This window comes from Rhynchophorus ferrugineus, unplaced genomic scaffold (genome assembly GCF_030347505.1).
Source record: "Rhynchophorus ferrugineus isolate W39M unplaced genomic scaffold, kcgeb_rfMv2 rfM7, whole genome shotgun sequence".
Classification (NCBI taxonomy): Eukaryota; Metazoa; Arthropoda; class Insecta; order Coleoptera; family Curculionidae; genus Rhynchophorus; species Rhynchophorus ferrugineus.
Window position 1 is genome coordinate 12912175 of NW_027472586.1, and position 14688 is coordinate 12926862.

At 34.6% G+C, this 14688-nt stretch overlaps 1 protein-coding gene across 21 annotated transcripts in view; it reads right to left on the minus strand.

The window, feature by feature from the left end:
• Positions 1–5118: 5118 nt before the first annotated feature.
• Positions 5119–14688, minus strand: part of Tlk (Tousled-like kinase) — a 207118-nt gene continuing 197548 nt past the window's right edge. For 18 of the 21 annotated variants that reach the window (XM_076410062.1, XM_076410059.1, XM_076410058.1 and 15 more), the window contains 9 exons: positions 14346–14596; positions 11859–11981; positions 10204–10544; positions 9837–10142; positions 9518–9727; positions 9172–9319; positions 8385–8635; positions 8076–8295; positions 5119–8017 (listed from right to left, as the gene is read on the minus strand). In XM_076410062.1, coding sequence (XP_076266177.1) covers positions 7802–8017; positions 8076–8295; positions 8385–8635; positions 9172–9319; positions 9518–9727; positions 9837–10142; positions 10204–10544; positions 11859–11981; positions 14346–14596 — 2066 coding nt within the window. In that variant the 3' untranslated portion in view covers positions 5119–7801. Of the gene's footprint in view, positions 8018–8075; positions 8296–8384; positions 8636–9171; positions 9320–9517; positions 9728–9836; positions 10143–10203; positions 10545–11858; positions 11982–14345; positions 14657–14688 lie in introns of all 21 variants that reach the window. The other 3 variants (XM_076410076.1, XM_076410075.1, XM_076410077.1) reach the window with 1 other exon arrangement.

Here is a 14688-nt window from a genome sequence, read left to right on the forward strand (position 1 = left end):
TATTTTTTTTATCATACCGTATTACTTTATTTCATGTTAATTAACACTTTTCTAAACTATATAAAAGTTTGTGATTTGTAGTAAAACTCTTTTTTCAAGAAGTATTTAGGACGTTGTATTTTATTCATGTTAATCTCTTTGATAATTTAGTGACTGAGTCTATTGTTTAAAATTGGTTTAGAACCGCTGTCTTTGGTATTAATCCGGTCTTACTTTGTTAGATTTTACGCCTCTTGCTTATAAACACTCAATAACAAACGCATTTACAATCATGTCCCGATGAAACTCGCCACCATGACAGAAGCACTTACCAAGCCAGCAATAATTTAGGCTAAATATTATTAAGCATATCATTCCCTCACGGGACCTACTTGTTCTAGGTACGGGGATTAACACCCCCGGGGCCCGAGTTACTCAACATTTCCCAAGTCTTATTCAAATGTAAAATAAAACTCTTACGATTTCTTAGCTGTTACAATACGATATGATTTCCTCCACTATCGTCATTTGAATTATCTCTCTTGAGCTATTGTTGAAAAACGTATCCTCCGGTAACAAATCTTTTTCAGTGTTTATCTTTATAAGGCTTCCTCTCCAATATCAAAATCCTGCCTATTTTGGAGAGAAGTTTATTCTTGAATCTGTGAGTTCCTGAATATAATTGTTCCAGAGAATAAATATCAATAGGGTTTTTATTTTGATATTACATTTGGTTGTTGGATTTAAAACTTTTTATTATGTACGTACGTACGACTTCATTTCAGTGTAGTTAGTCCAGTTAATTTAATAACTAATATTTAATATCTCGTGCTCGTATTATAACAACTTTGATTTGTTTTATTCTACTTGTGGCGATATTTTTGACGAGGTATGTGAATTTGATTGGTTGATTGAAGACAAAGGGGGGGGGGGGTCTAAGAAGCTTAAAATCCCACAAAGCATTGTATCGTTTTAGAGTTCTTTACTACTCCTATTCCCCCCACATCATGTTTACCTGTACTTTTAATACTACAACGAAAAACAAGCACACAACTCTTACTAGCGTCATGAAAACTTTCCAGAGTACAGAAAATCGGCTGAGCGAAAAAAGAAACGGGCTTTGGCCTTTAATTATAAGATGGAATACAAAATCTCATTAAGATTGTGCTTTCTTCATGAACATTTAAGGTTTTTTTTTGAAAATATGGTTTGCAACAAACATCAAAACGTTACTAACGAAGGTCGCAGATGACTGTCGAAGCCTTATGAGATATATCCTGCAGCTCCAATATAAGAGGAAAAGCAATGGCGTTTCTCTCGAAACTTCAGTAAATGTCAAAGTAAGTATTTTAGTTTCTAAGAAAATTGTGTTTAATTATTGATATCTGAGGCCTGAGATGTTTATAGAACAAGGTTATTTAAGTATTTTTATTATATGAATAGCAGGAAAAATAGTCACATATTGCGACCTCATAGAATCCAAAGTTAGAAATTTGTTGAGCAGTGTTATGAACTTCAGATGAAGACCTTTGTTCCAAAGGGATTATCGATCGTCGTTAGTGTTTTTTTTTTCATTTTATATTTTGAAGTTGACGTGGTACCTTGGAAACAGTTACAGAATGTAATAATAAATATCATCCATTCTAATACAATTATTTTGTACACTTTGTTATCTGTCAATGTCACCGCGATTGACTTCTTATTTTCTAAATTCTGCTTTTATACGTAACACTACTTTTCACAAGATCTTGGACTAATACGGTAAAATACTAAAGCTTTAATCATGTTGTTTTTGCAAATCTGATTTTGTATGTATTTGAGTTGCCCCGTAACAAAAAGGATGCTTCAGTTGTCATAGATTAGGCGGTTTTACATTTTGTATTATTGAGAGTTGTGTAGTTTTGGACAGTGTGTTAGATGTATTCGAAAATCCTCTTTAAGATATTAAACAATTTAACGCAGCTGGCGGAATGTTATAGTCATAATTGTTTTTAAAATAGCCTTTTTTGTTATGCACCCGGAAACTGGTTATAAATAGACCTGTTCTATTTAAGTATTCATCATAAATAACCGATTGTAATTGTATCTTATCACCTATGTGGGTTTTTTCCGCTGCTCTAATATACACATAAATTAGGTCAATTTAACGATTTTTTTTCATAATTGAAACGTAATACGTAGGTACATGCTCCAATACATACGTAGTATATGCTCCAATCATCTTAAATAGACTTGAATGTGTGGACATGGGCATTTTAATTTTGCTGACTGGACTTGATACCTCAGCTGCCTTTTACCTTCCACGGACCAACGTAGAGATCATCTCAGAAGGCACCCGAATTTATTCAGCTGGATTATGAATGTGACTGTTTCAAATTGGACGATCAAAGATAGTCAAGTTTGAAAAAATGACAATCAGTGCATGAACGCCGGAGAAATTATTCACAGAGCAGCATCAAAGACATGGATCAAACTTATAAATAGGGACCTGAAAAATGGGAGGCTAAGACTATCTGAGTCAACAGTGGCCAGATTTGGTAAAACATATTTGTAGGTCCTAAAACGCCAATAGCAACACATTAGTTGGGAAGTGGAAGCTCTCCCTGAAGGCCCATGCCAAATTTAACACTATCGTTTAAAAAAACGTCCGTAAGCAGAACAATTTTCGAATCTGTAACAGTGATAAACATGTTATTTCTTTATTTACATTTTTTCTATCCGTGATATCCATGATCTTTATGCTAATAGAACATGCTTAAGTCAACATTAACACACACTTGAAAACTACGGGCTATATGACAAATTGGATCTGGCACTTCGATGCGTTGGGCTTATAAAAAATAAATGAATCGATCAAAATAATTGCCTGTAGACATGTATATAGTTATTCTACAGTAATACAAGCAAGTATTCTGAGATAATCCTTAAGTTGACAAAACTACACATGAGGTTCAAATCCCACATTGAGCAATGCGCTTAATCTATATAAACCCTAGTTGGCAAAAAGGAAACTAACATGTCAATCAAGAGTTATTTTTATTGTTTTAAGTATCTTCCTCTTTGTGTCTTTCAATTAAATTTGAGTTACTTCGCTTCAATACTTGAAGTTATATGTTCGACTGTATATTTTTTTTAATGTGATAGGTCAATTGAAAAGTCCTCGGCCTGACATATAGATGGCGCTACTAAAATTAAATACATATGTTTTTAGTTAGCCCCAACCCCCAAAAGATGCATGTATAAATTTGACAGCTGTCGGATCATTATTTTGTGAATTATAGAATTTTGAGTGAAGCAACTTTTGTTATTGTCAAAAAAAAAATGGATACACAGGAATTTCGCGCGTTGATAAAATATTACTTTTGAACGGAAAAAGTACAGTTAAAACAAAAACTTGGCTTGATGCCGAATTTCCGGACACTGTCCCAGGAAAATCAACCATCAAGGATTGGTATGCTAAGTTTAGACGTGGTGAAATGTCACCGAAGACGATGGACGTCCAAAAGAGGATGTTACCGACGAAAAGATTTAAAAAATCAACAAAATGATTTTGAATTAATTTTGAAATTGAATGAAATAGTAGACACTCAAAGATGTGATCTGAACGTGTACATCATATCATTCACGAATATTTGGGTATGAGAAAGCTCTGAGCAAAGTGGGTACCGCGCGAGTCACTTTTGACCAAAAACAACGACGAATTGATCATTCGGAGCAGTGTTTGAAGATGATCAAGCGTAATAAACATGGCTCCATCTCCACTCCGAAGTCCAATCGACAGTCATCCGAGCGAACTGTACATGATGAACCCGCTCTAAACCGTGGGAAAACGCAACAGTTGGTTGGCAAGGTTATGGCGTCTGTATTTTGGGATGCGCATGGAATAATTTTCATTGCCTACCTTGAAAAAGGAAGGATCATCAACAGCGACTATTACATGGTGTTATTGGACCGTTTGAAGGACGAAATTGCCGGAAAACGGCCTCATTTGAAGAAAAAGAAAGTGCTGCTTCACCAAGTGTCACAAGTCAGTGAAACCGATGGCAAAAATCCGTGAATTGGGATTCAAATTGTTTCCTCCTCCACCGTATTCTGCAGATCTGGCCCCAGCAACTATTTCCTGTTCTCAGATCTCAAAAGAATGCTAGCTGGGAAGAAATTTTCATCGAATGAAGAGGTGATCGCCGAAACTGAGGCCTATTTTGGAGCAAAGGATAAAAATGGTATCGAAAATATGGTTGGAGGGTCGCTATAATCAGTGTATCACCCTTGAAGGGAATTATGTTGAATCAAAACAAAAAAAAAAAAAATTGCCAAAAAATGTACTAGGGTAGGCCGGGAACTTTTCAATTGATCTATTATGCTCACCGATTTCTCCGTCAATTATGAACCGATTTTAAAAATAATTTTTTTATTCGAATGAGGGCACTTCCGAGGTGAGTCCGTTGGAACCTAGTCAGGATCTGATGGGAAAATGTAGGGAAACCCTCAAATTTCAAAGGCACGTACAAAGTTTTCACATTTTTTTATCTAAAATAATCAAATATTATCACACGAGTTAATCAGAATTCATTTGACGGAAGCCCGGAAGTCGTTCAGTTTGCTTATTAAGCACTAACCATATCATATAGGAGGCCGTAGAAATTTTACAGGTATCTGCTTCTATGGTGTAGTGGTTAGATTGTTCAGCTCACACACGGAGGTCGTTGGTTCGATTCCCAGCGGGGGCAACACTTTTTTGTTGTTGTTCTAGTTTGGTTAGAACATTTGTTAAATCACCTTGGCTAGGTAGCGGACCCCGGGGCCTGAAGCGTTCCTCATTTTCAATCATAGTTTCTTTACTCCTATTTTCCTCATACAGGCTGCACCTTTAGCCTACCCATTGTAATACTTAATAAATAACTGTATAATTTATTAAGTAAATATCTAACACTAAAAGCAGAAAAAATAAAATATTTTTAACAAAAAAATTGAACCGACTTGAAATTGAGGTAATTTAATTTTGTGTATATGGTACACTATATTGTTATTTTTGTATTGTTTGGGCTCCCTTGAAATTTAATTATTTTTTACTTTTTAGCGAGTTCCTTATTTATTTTTTAAAGTCGATGGTTTGTATGCTTAAGTAAAACAACGACATTAAATCATTAAAACTTATATTTTACATTTGAGAAGAAATAATAAATTAATTAATTTGTTTGTAGGCTGTGTAATTTTACACAGCATATTTACATTGGTAAAATATACCTACGAAAAAACTGTGAACGATTGTATAAAATAAAGTATAGGTACAGTACATAAACAATAAAATAACGTACATCACTTCGCTTCTAGACATGACTTTTTTTTAACTACTCTTATCACAATGTCCGTGGCGACGGGCCATTCCACACAAAACAGCACAGTATAAATAAGTAACATGTATTTTTTTTAGTTAATTGCGAGTTTCATAATATGGACATGTTTGGCTTTCACTTGTATTGCAGCATTAATTTTTTTTGTTTACAAGACTATTTACAACAAGACCGATAGGCATCCGTTGAGAAATTGCGTTTGACCGTTCGTGCTCGCCATCATCTTCTAACAACATGTGTGTAATATACACTAATCATACAAAAAAAAACTTCTATCGGAGATTAACCGGGCCAAATGCACCATTTCTCGACTGGTGACGCTATATATATATATATTTCACTTCTAGTGGCATTAACATTGTTATGTCGCCCCAGTGGATATATTCAAAATATTACGCCATTATATATACATACTATCGAATAACTTAGTGCCTAAGATCATCAAATTTTTTAATTTATTCTTATTTTGAATATATTAATAGGTTATGAGTTGATTAAGCATTCATCAACGCTAAACTTATTTCGCAGTATTTACAGGAAAATCTTGTCATTTACATCGGTTTTTAATAATAGATTAATAATAAAGCTTTTACAAAATGTATCATGCAACAACTTACAGTAGGAAAATAATAGTCTAATGAGTGTTTCTAAATTGGAATTTATTAATAATGATAAAACCATCATTTATTATTTTATACACCTTATATTTCTATACATTTAAAAGTTATAAACAATTTATTAAAAAAAAACATTAAACATGCTTAAAAACAACAATAAAAAACTAAATGACAATATTTTCCTTTAAAAATAAATACGACTCAAAAACAAATGGGATACTCCTGTAGAAAAGAAAAGAATAGAAAAAAATTAAAAGAAATTCTTTCAAACGGGTGAATGCAAAACCAAATCAATCTAATGAAAATGCCTGGACAAGCTGCTAAGTGACGGATGCTTATTAAATACACATTATATAAATTACTTAATGCCCTTATGAAATGAGCATGCTTATTATGAAGTATTTAAAAAGCATTTTTTAGTTGTATATGACTGACCGGGCGCATACCGATCACGGGGAGAGTCCAACACGCCCCTCCTCTTGTGTGATTGGACGCGCCCTTTGTTGACTAATTCCAATGAAGCAACTAACAATCAAAACAAAAACAATCTTCCACGATCACAAGTTGAAAAAGTCAACAAAAAGTTCTTCTGTCTAATCTGCTTTAAACTATCCCTTGAACACAAAGAGATTAGACAAAGTGGTTGCGGCTCTTCCATTCGACCACTTACACATACAGTTGAAGCATACTCTTCTTCAGCGGCACGACTATGTACAAAACGCGTTTCAAAGAAAAATATCGGTGTCAGGCCAGAAGGAAGTAACTAAGGTCATATGCTTCGTAATAAAAATAAAATTAAGTGTAGAATTAATTCTGTTTGGAAAATTTTCGTCAGAATAAAAAATCTTTAATATAAAGAATAGTATATATATATATCTTTTATAGAATTAGTCAACAAGTGAGGTAGGGCCTATTTCTGATGACATTTTTTAAAAATATTCATCAACATGATTATATTCAGTACGAATTGATAATGAGTTCTGAATAGGTCATCGGCCCAGTGTCCTAGACCAACGTGAAAATGTCAAAAGAAGAGCCTTGTTTCTGTCCATCTGTACATACAATTTCCAGAAAAAATGGAAACTGAAAAAAACGAAAAAACTGATACAACTGAATGATTAAAGCAAGGTCACTTCATAAAACAACTTATTAACGTTTCCTACTTTATTATAGTTTCATACCTAATATGAATGGGAAAGATACATTTCAGTTTTGCACTTACACCTTGTATTATGGATTTTTTGCATTTTCTTTTAATTAATGTGCATGACCGTTGCGGGGTCTGTTGAGAATATCCCTTTCATAGGAACTGTTTTTTTTTGTCTTGTAACGACTTTCTCGACTTTACCTTAGTTTGGCGGTTGGTTATTTGAAGTACACTAAATGCTACACCGGCAAACGAAAAAAAGTGTTAAATAAATCAAGAAAAAAAGGGAATGGCCGCGATATATGTATAAAAACGTGTGATTTCTGAAGACCTCAAACTAAGGACAAGTCATTCCACCTTATGTTTTTTAACTATTTTGACCAAAAAATAGAAAGGTGATATCTCAACAGGCCCGTGACAGTCTCCGGAGATAAGGGAAGCATTTCAAGCAACAAGAAATTGAAAAAGATTTAAAACCTAGTCCAGCACAGCACTCAATCGTTCTAGCCTTATGGCGTAATTGGGTCCTTCTCACTAAAACAAGTTTCAACAACAACATTTTTGACATTTCCAGTTCGCACCTCCCCCCTTTCCCATCGGTTAGTCCTAGGCGGCGCGCGACTACCTGTTCCCTAAACGAACCCGCAGTTCAAATCTCCTTATTATTATTATTATTTAAATAACTTAAAAAACACAGCACTGCACTAAGATGAGGACGAAGCGTTCATTGCGCCAAAGATTCCCGTCGAGAACGAACTGGTCTGTTGCTGCTGTTGTTGTTGCTGCTGCTGTTGCGCCTGTTGGTTGGATGTGACGCGCGAATGTTTTGGCATCGGGGGTTGCAAGTATTCGTGTTTGGCCAGTGAGAGGACGTCGATACGGTCTTCTTTACGATAGGCTAGGCAACTTCTAATGAAACTCTGAAAAGAACAATAATAATTGAACGTTGTTTTGGGTTTTTTTTTAAACACCGCTTACCTTAGCCTCGTTGGTCACAGCTGGTTTGTTTGCGAACTGTACTTCAGTCGCCTTCAGGATGGTATTCTCTTCTAATATGGTAGCTTGAGACTGATTGTGTCCGAAGGGTTTTTTACCATATAAACACTGATAAAAGATCACACCGACACTCCAAACATCCACCTTAGATGATATCTTTGGGGGGTTCTTCCCGACTACAAAACACTCAGGCGGAAGGTACCTAAGGAGACAAAAGCAACATGATATCTGACCAGTTACTAAATAACTTCATCAGATTATGTATCGGCTTCGAACGAAGCCGGTACTCACCAGTATGTGCCCGCGCCCTGTGACGTAAGGTCCATGCCGTGGTCGGGGTTATAGTTCTCCTCGTCCATGACTTTGCTGAGTCCAAAATCGGTAATTTTGATTTCGCCACAAACGTTTCCCTCCGTCAGCAGAATGTTGCCCGGCTTTAGGTCGTAATGAATCACAGGCGGTTTGATCTCGTTCAGGTACTTGAGCGCCGACACTACCTGCATTATTATGGATCTTGCCTCTCTTTCTGGTATTGTCTTATGCTGTAACGTAAATAGACGGATTTTTAAAAATATCTATTTGATATTTTTAAGATTTCATACATGTATAGGGTTTTTCAATAAGTTTTTTAATGTTTCTTTATTTGGTACACATTAATTTCACCACTAAGAGATTCAGTCCCTTTAAAATCATTCGAATCCTCACAAATCGTTCATAATAATGCCTTATCATTTGAATACTGTGCTTAATCGTGTAACTTGTCATGGTGATTTGGCATCAATGATTTATTAATAGGCCACATGTTAGGCAGGCGCCGCCAAAGCAACATACGCTGTAGGTTGCCGACATCAACCCTATCTATATAACCTATATCTTTCTTTTCAACTTTAAGTATAAAGCTTATATTCAAAAGAAAGTACTGAATAAAGAAGACTACAGGAACAGGAACCTCTTAGAATTGATGAGAACCGCAGTTTTAATTCTAGATTTGTGAATTAAAAAAAAATGTTCAAAATATTAAAAGTTCATAGTATATTGAATAAAGAAATAAGTAATATAGATCAAGTAACAAACTTACCTGCTTTAAATAAAAGTCTAGGTCATGGCCATCACAGTATTCTAAAACTGTACAAAACGAATTTGCATCTATTTCAAATACGTCATATAACTTAACTACTCGAGGGTGATCCAAAGCTTTGTGGATGTTATACTCCCTCAAAGCATGCCTGAAACAAAAACGACCACTTACTATTCAAGTTAATATAGATGTAAACGAGCCAGCTATGGGCCCAACTGATTCAGTCCCGTCTTGAAACACATTTGACCATCATAGCATTTCTGGATCAGGGGTTATCATCATTATTATAAACGTATATAAGATTTTTTCAGTATAGTGTTTTTAATTAGGATTTTACCGAACTCACTTGATATAGTTGGCTTTCTTGTCTTCTTTCCAGTCTTTGTTGAGCTGGTGCACCTTGCAAGCCACGTATCGTTGCTCTTGCAAATCGAACGCCTTGTGTACTTCACTAAAACCACCTTTCCCTAGCAACATCAGCAAAAGGTACCTATCATTCAGAACTGGATGGTTATTGAACCGAGATTGGTCCTCGTTGTGGATGCGTTTTAATTCTCTGGAAAACAGGAAATCATCAGTATTGCTGGTTTTGATTTTCTTATTGTAGATTTACTACGATAGATAAACTAGAACAAGTATCGGAAATAATTCAAGTGATGTTTTACCTAATATGTAGATTCCTTTCCCTCTCCAACTTTTCCATTTCAAGCTGCAGATCGGCGTCCTCCTTTTTGAGCGCGTTCTGCCGTAACTTGAGAATCTCGTCAGCTTCATAGTATTCTTGCAACGTCAAGGAACCAGGAACCGTATCCGGTTTCAGAAACCCGCTATCCGTTGTGGTACCGTTGTGCAAAGCGTTGGAGTTGTTACGTTTCCTACCGCCGCCTTCGCTGTTCGACGGTCTTCGTTTAAGGAGTAGTTTCTTCTGTCGGTCGATCTCCTCCCTCTCAGCCGTGATTTCTTCTTGCCGCCTGAAAAAAAAATCGGGAATGCAGATTTCGACGGGAATCGGCAAAGCGATCACGGACGTACCTTGCCAGCTCTTGGAAGGCGTGTCCATCAGTCCAATTTTCTTGAAAAGTAGCTCCCACTCGTTGCGTGACGAATTGGCCGAGTCTGAGCCGGTTTTGCATACATTTTTGGCGAGCCTCTTTCTTCTCGATCGAACTTTTCTCCTTCAGGAGCTTCTTCACCACCTCTATACATTTGTTCACCTGTTGCTTGTGCTGATCTATGGCTTTTTGCTGTGTGGACATTTGGTGCCGCAGTTCATCGTTCGTCCGCGTCAGCTCTTCTATTTTATTGTTGCGCGCCTCCAGGTCCGAGGATGTTTGTGTCTCGAATTCCTTTATTCGATGACACGTTAAATCAGTCTGAAAACAAGCACAACGCAGGATGTCAGAGTTAATTAATTATTTATTGATACAAGGTCGAGATTTTTCTGAATCGAACTCGTTAATATTAGTTAACAGAACGTGTTTGAATAATTGGATTGACCTAGTTTGTGCCAGTATTAGGAATAGTGAAACAACCGGCCCACTCAAAAACAATTTAAGTATAATAAGAGGACAGCAGCTTGCAAAAATTACTTGCGACATTAGACTATATGTAATATTTAAAAATGGTAAAAAGAAATAGTAATTCAATACACTTATCTATAACTTTTTGAAAATATTTTAGTTTAAATAGATCAAAACCATTAAATGATATCCTGATGAGTATATAGTTACATTTTAAAGAAAAATACACAAAAATTTACATGAATGTAATATGAGTGAAATGTTGATATCTTGGTGATAGTTAATTAGAATTATAAATACAGAGAAATGAAGCAGCTTACAGGAAATCAGTTCTCTTTAGACGAATATATACAAGACAGTACCGAAAGGACGAAACAGTATCTTTTTTTTCCTGGAAGAACTGGAAGAAGAATTGTATAGGATACATTGGGACATTAATTATAAGGATATAGACAAACTAATTAAAGCAAAAAATGATTTTTGATTTTAGGAAGCCAATGGAATTTGAAGTTACTTTATGATAATTATTTTATAGGAACAACTTAATATGAACATTACAAAAATAAGTTGACCAAAGACTTCTGTCGTATTACTGGTTAAAAATATTATATTTAAGAATTGCATCAGAAGCCAATGGCGATATTACTTTTAAAAGACTAAAATGGACTTTGAGGAAGAGGACATACCAGCCTTAACAATGAAATATTGTTCTATCACAAGAAACATTTAATATTAAGGAGTTTGGGTGTTTCCATCTATAAGGGTTTTGTTTGGTTGGATGCTATATTAAATTTGTAAATACTATTTGATGTAATTGAAGTGAATTCCTAGATAGATCGCTTTTTAAAAGCATATAGGTAATAAGAACCAGAAATGTTGCCTCTTTGGTCGCTAATACCACTAAAAGATGGGTTAGGATGTCTTATTATTTGTAATGACTACAATTTCAATCAACTGATATCAGAATTCAACTGAATTCGGTCAGTAATTCAGTGTGCTGGAGAGATTGTAGAGAACATACAAATACAAAAATACTTGAAATGTGTAAAATTCATTGGGTCTAACCCCCAGATGTAGCAAAATTATCGGCCATTCACTTTCAAAACACTTGGATTTCATTGCAACTATATTATCAACTAAATAATATAAACGTTGTAAAAATCTCACCTGTATTAATTTGCTAACCATGGATAATGCAGCTAACCTCTGGTGGGGCCGAGATGTGATAAAGTCGAAGGGACCTGTCGTCACCGGTGAGGGTAGGCCGACTTGTTGTGGGGAAGGGGGTAACTGGAAAATAATGAAATCATATTATATTGACTGGTAATGCACATATACTAAAATACAGTACGTTACGGTATGTGCTCTCGAGTTATATTTATAAATCTGATATAAATTTAAAACAATTCAAATACGGGCCCTGTAATTTATCAGCTTAATTTATTGATAACACAACGTTAGAATATTCGATGGTTTTCTGAAGCAGCTTAAAAAGTAATAATGGCGATAAATCCATGGTTGGTGTTCGATGATATTCGGTGAAACAAGAAGACAGAGTCTAAATACCGATTATCTAGATAACCTTGAAAAGAATATCTAGAATATTTTTTGGAGAATAGGGATATATTGACACGAGTGACTAATAACATAAAAACGTCAGCTAACAAATATTTAGAATTGGCATGTAAAGAATGTGAAAAAGGCATGTAAGGTTTCAAAGCGTGTAGAGTTCTTTTAATCCTTAACCCACTATAACAATAGCCAAACTGCTTTTCATTCCTCGGTTACTATTTAACTTAATTTTGAAGGATTTTTTTTTGTAAAAAAATATGTATATGTGTTTGCGATGTCAGTGTTAACATAGAAAATGGAGAAAAATCTATCACAGTACCGGAGAATTAATTTTTCAGTCAGAAGAACTAGATTTTCTTCACCGATGGCATGATAGCTGCATCCGAAAAATGGTAAAACAGAATAATTATTTCACACTATAAGAACGTTAGATACATTTTAGTAAAGAGAAAAAAAGCAGCCACAAACTTTTTAAATAGAATACATTCAATCAACAAACCAACAAATATTTAGAAACTATATTTGGCGCCATGTAAACTGATATTTACGTTTAGTATACGTAAATATTGTGATGTCAGTTTTAATAATGTGCAATTCGCATCCAAATTCACGAAAATTGTGTCCACCATTGTAATATTATTTTTAATGCATGTCATTTGTTTTGTTTCATTGAGATTCACAAATAATTATTAGTAGCCAGTATTACTTTGAGGTTATACACATTTAGGTTAGATATATATCATGCCGCCCTTCATGGAATAATTTATCTAACTTTTTAGAAAATACGTATAGATTAAAGAATTTTGAATCACCAGGTAATTTTATAAAATATAACAAAGGGATCTCGGGGATTCGGATAATTTTTCTCAGTATTTACTAGCTTCCATGACAAACACAATACAGAAACTTACAAAACTCAAAATATTTTCTTTGCAATCCAATACAATCTTAATATGATGAAATAAAATCATATTAGAGTGTAAAATCTAAATCAATAACCATTCCAACAATATGGCGTCGAAGTAATTGATATATTAAGATGACTAGCGACTTAATATAAAAATGTATTCAATTATATTAACATTATATAAAATAATAAAATAAGCTTGCTTCAAGAGCCCTGAAATATAAACGTGCTATACGATAGTCATTGCTAAGTCCTATCATGAAATGAGATAATAAATGAATACATTATAAAGATAAAATAGTTATGTTATTATTAAACTAGTAAGCAAGTCGTCATGAAATGAATTAAACTTGTGATATGGTATAATATACTTGTGATATTTAATACTATAAGTATATATATATATATATATATATATATATATATATATATATATATATATATATATATATATATATATATATATATATATACACAGTTGGCTGATAACTTGTGAAATGAATCAACCATAAGATGGTAAGTAGATATGATAGTTGATAAATTATGACTAAATAAGTTATCGTAAGTTGGTAAGCTGATAAATTACCAAATCGACTTACCATAAGATAAATTATCATGAAATTTACTCACTATAATTAGAATGGTATAAATGTATCATAAGAAAGTAAGCTGATACATTATCAAAATGGTTTACTATAAAATACATACATCACATCATGAAATAAGTTTGCTATAAGATAATAAGTTGAAAAATTATCAAACTGGTTTACCATAAAATCAATTATCATGAAATATATTTACTATAAGATAATAAGTTGATTAATTAGAGTGAAATAAACTTATCGTATGGTAGTAAGCAGATAAAATATCAGACTGGCTTACCATGAAATCAATTTACCACAAAATAGTATGTTAATAAATTAGAGAGAAATAAACTTATCGTGAGATAGTAAGCAGATAAAATATCAGATTGGCTTACCATTAAATCAATTTACTACAAGATAGTAAGTTGATAAATTATAATGAAATAAGCTTATCGTTAGTTGGTAAGCTGATAAATTAGCAAGTAACTGACTTACTATAAAATGAGTTAGCATTAAATTAAATATTGCCAGCTTATTACCTTACAGCAGTAGTAAGGTGGCAAAAACAAAACATAATGAATGAACACTTACCATGGGATACGGTTGTTGGGGGCTGGGACTCTTGGCGCCGCCGTGCCGAATGGGACTGCTACCCGAATGTTTGAAGTAGTCGTTGATTTTCTTATCGGACGGCGGGAGAGACGGTCGCCCGCCGCCCTTGCCGCCTCCGCCGGCCAGGCCGCCGCCCGCGTCGTCCGCCTTGCGTTTCCGTTTCCGCTCGGGCGCACGCGCCGTCTTCTCCGGCGTGTTCGAGTCCACCTCCTTGTCGCTATGAGACGAACCTTTGGTGAAAACAATCATCGTATTAGTACCGAGAAGAGGCATTTAGTGCGCCTGCCTCGCTGAAAACAAGGAAAGGCAGCTCTTACTTTTC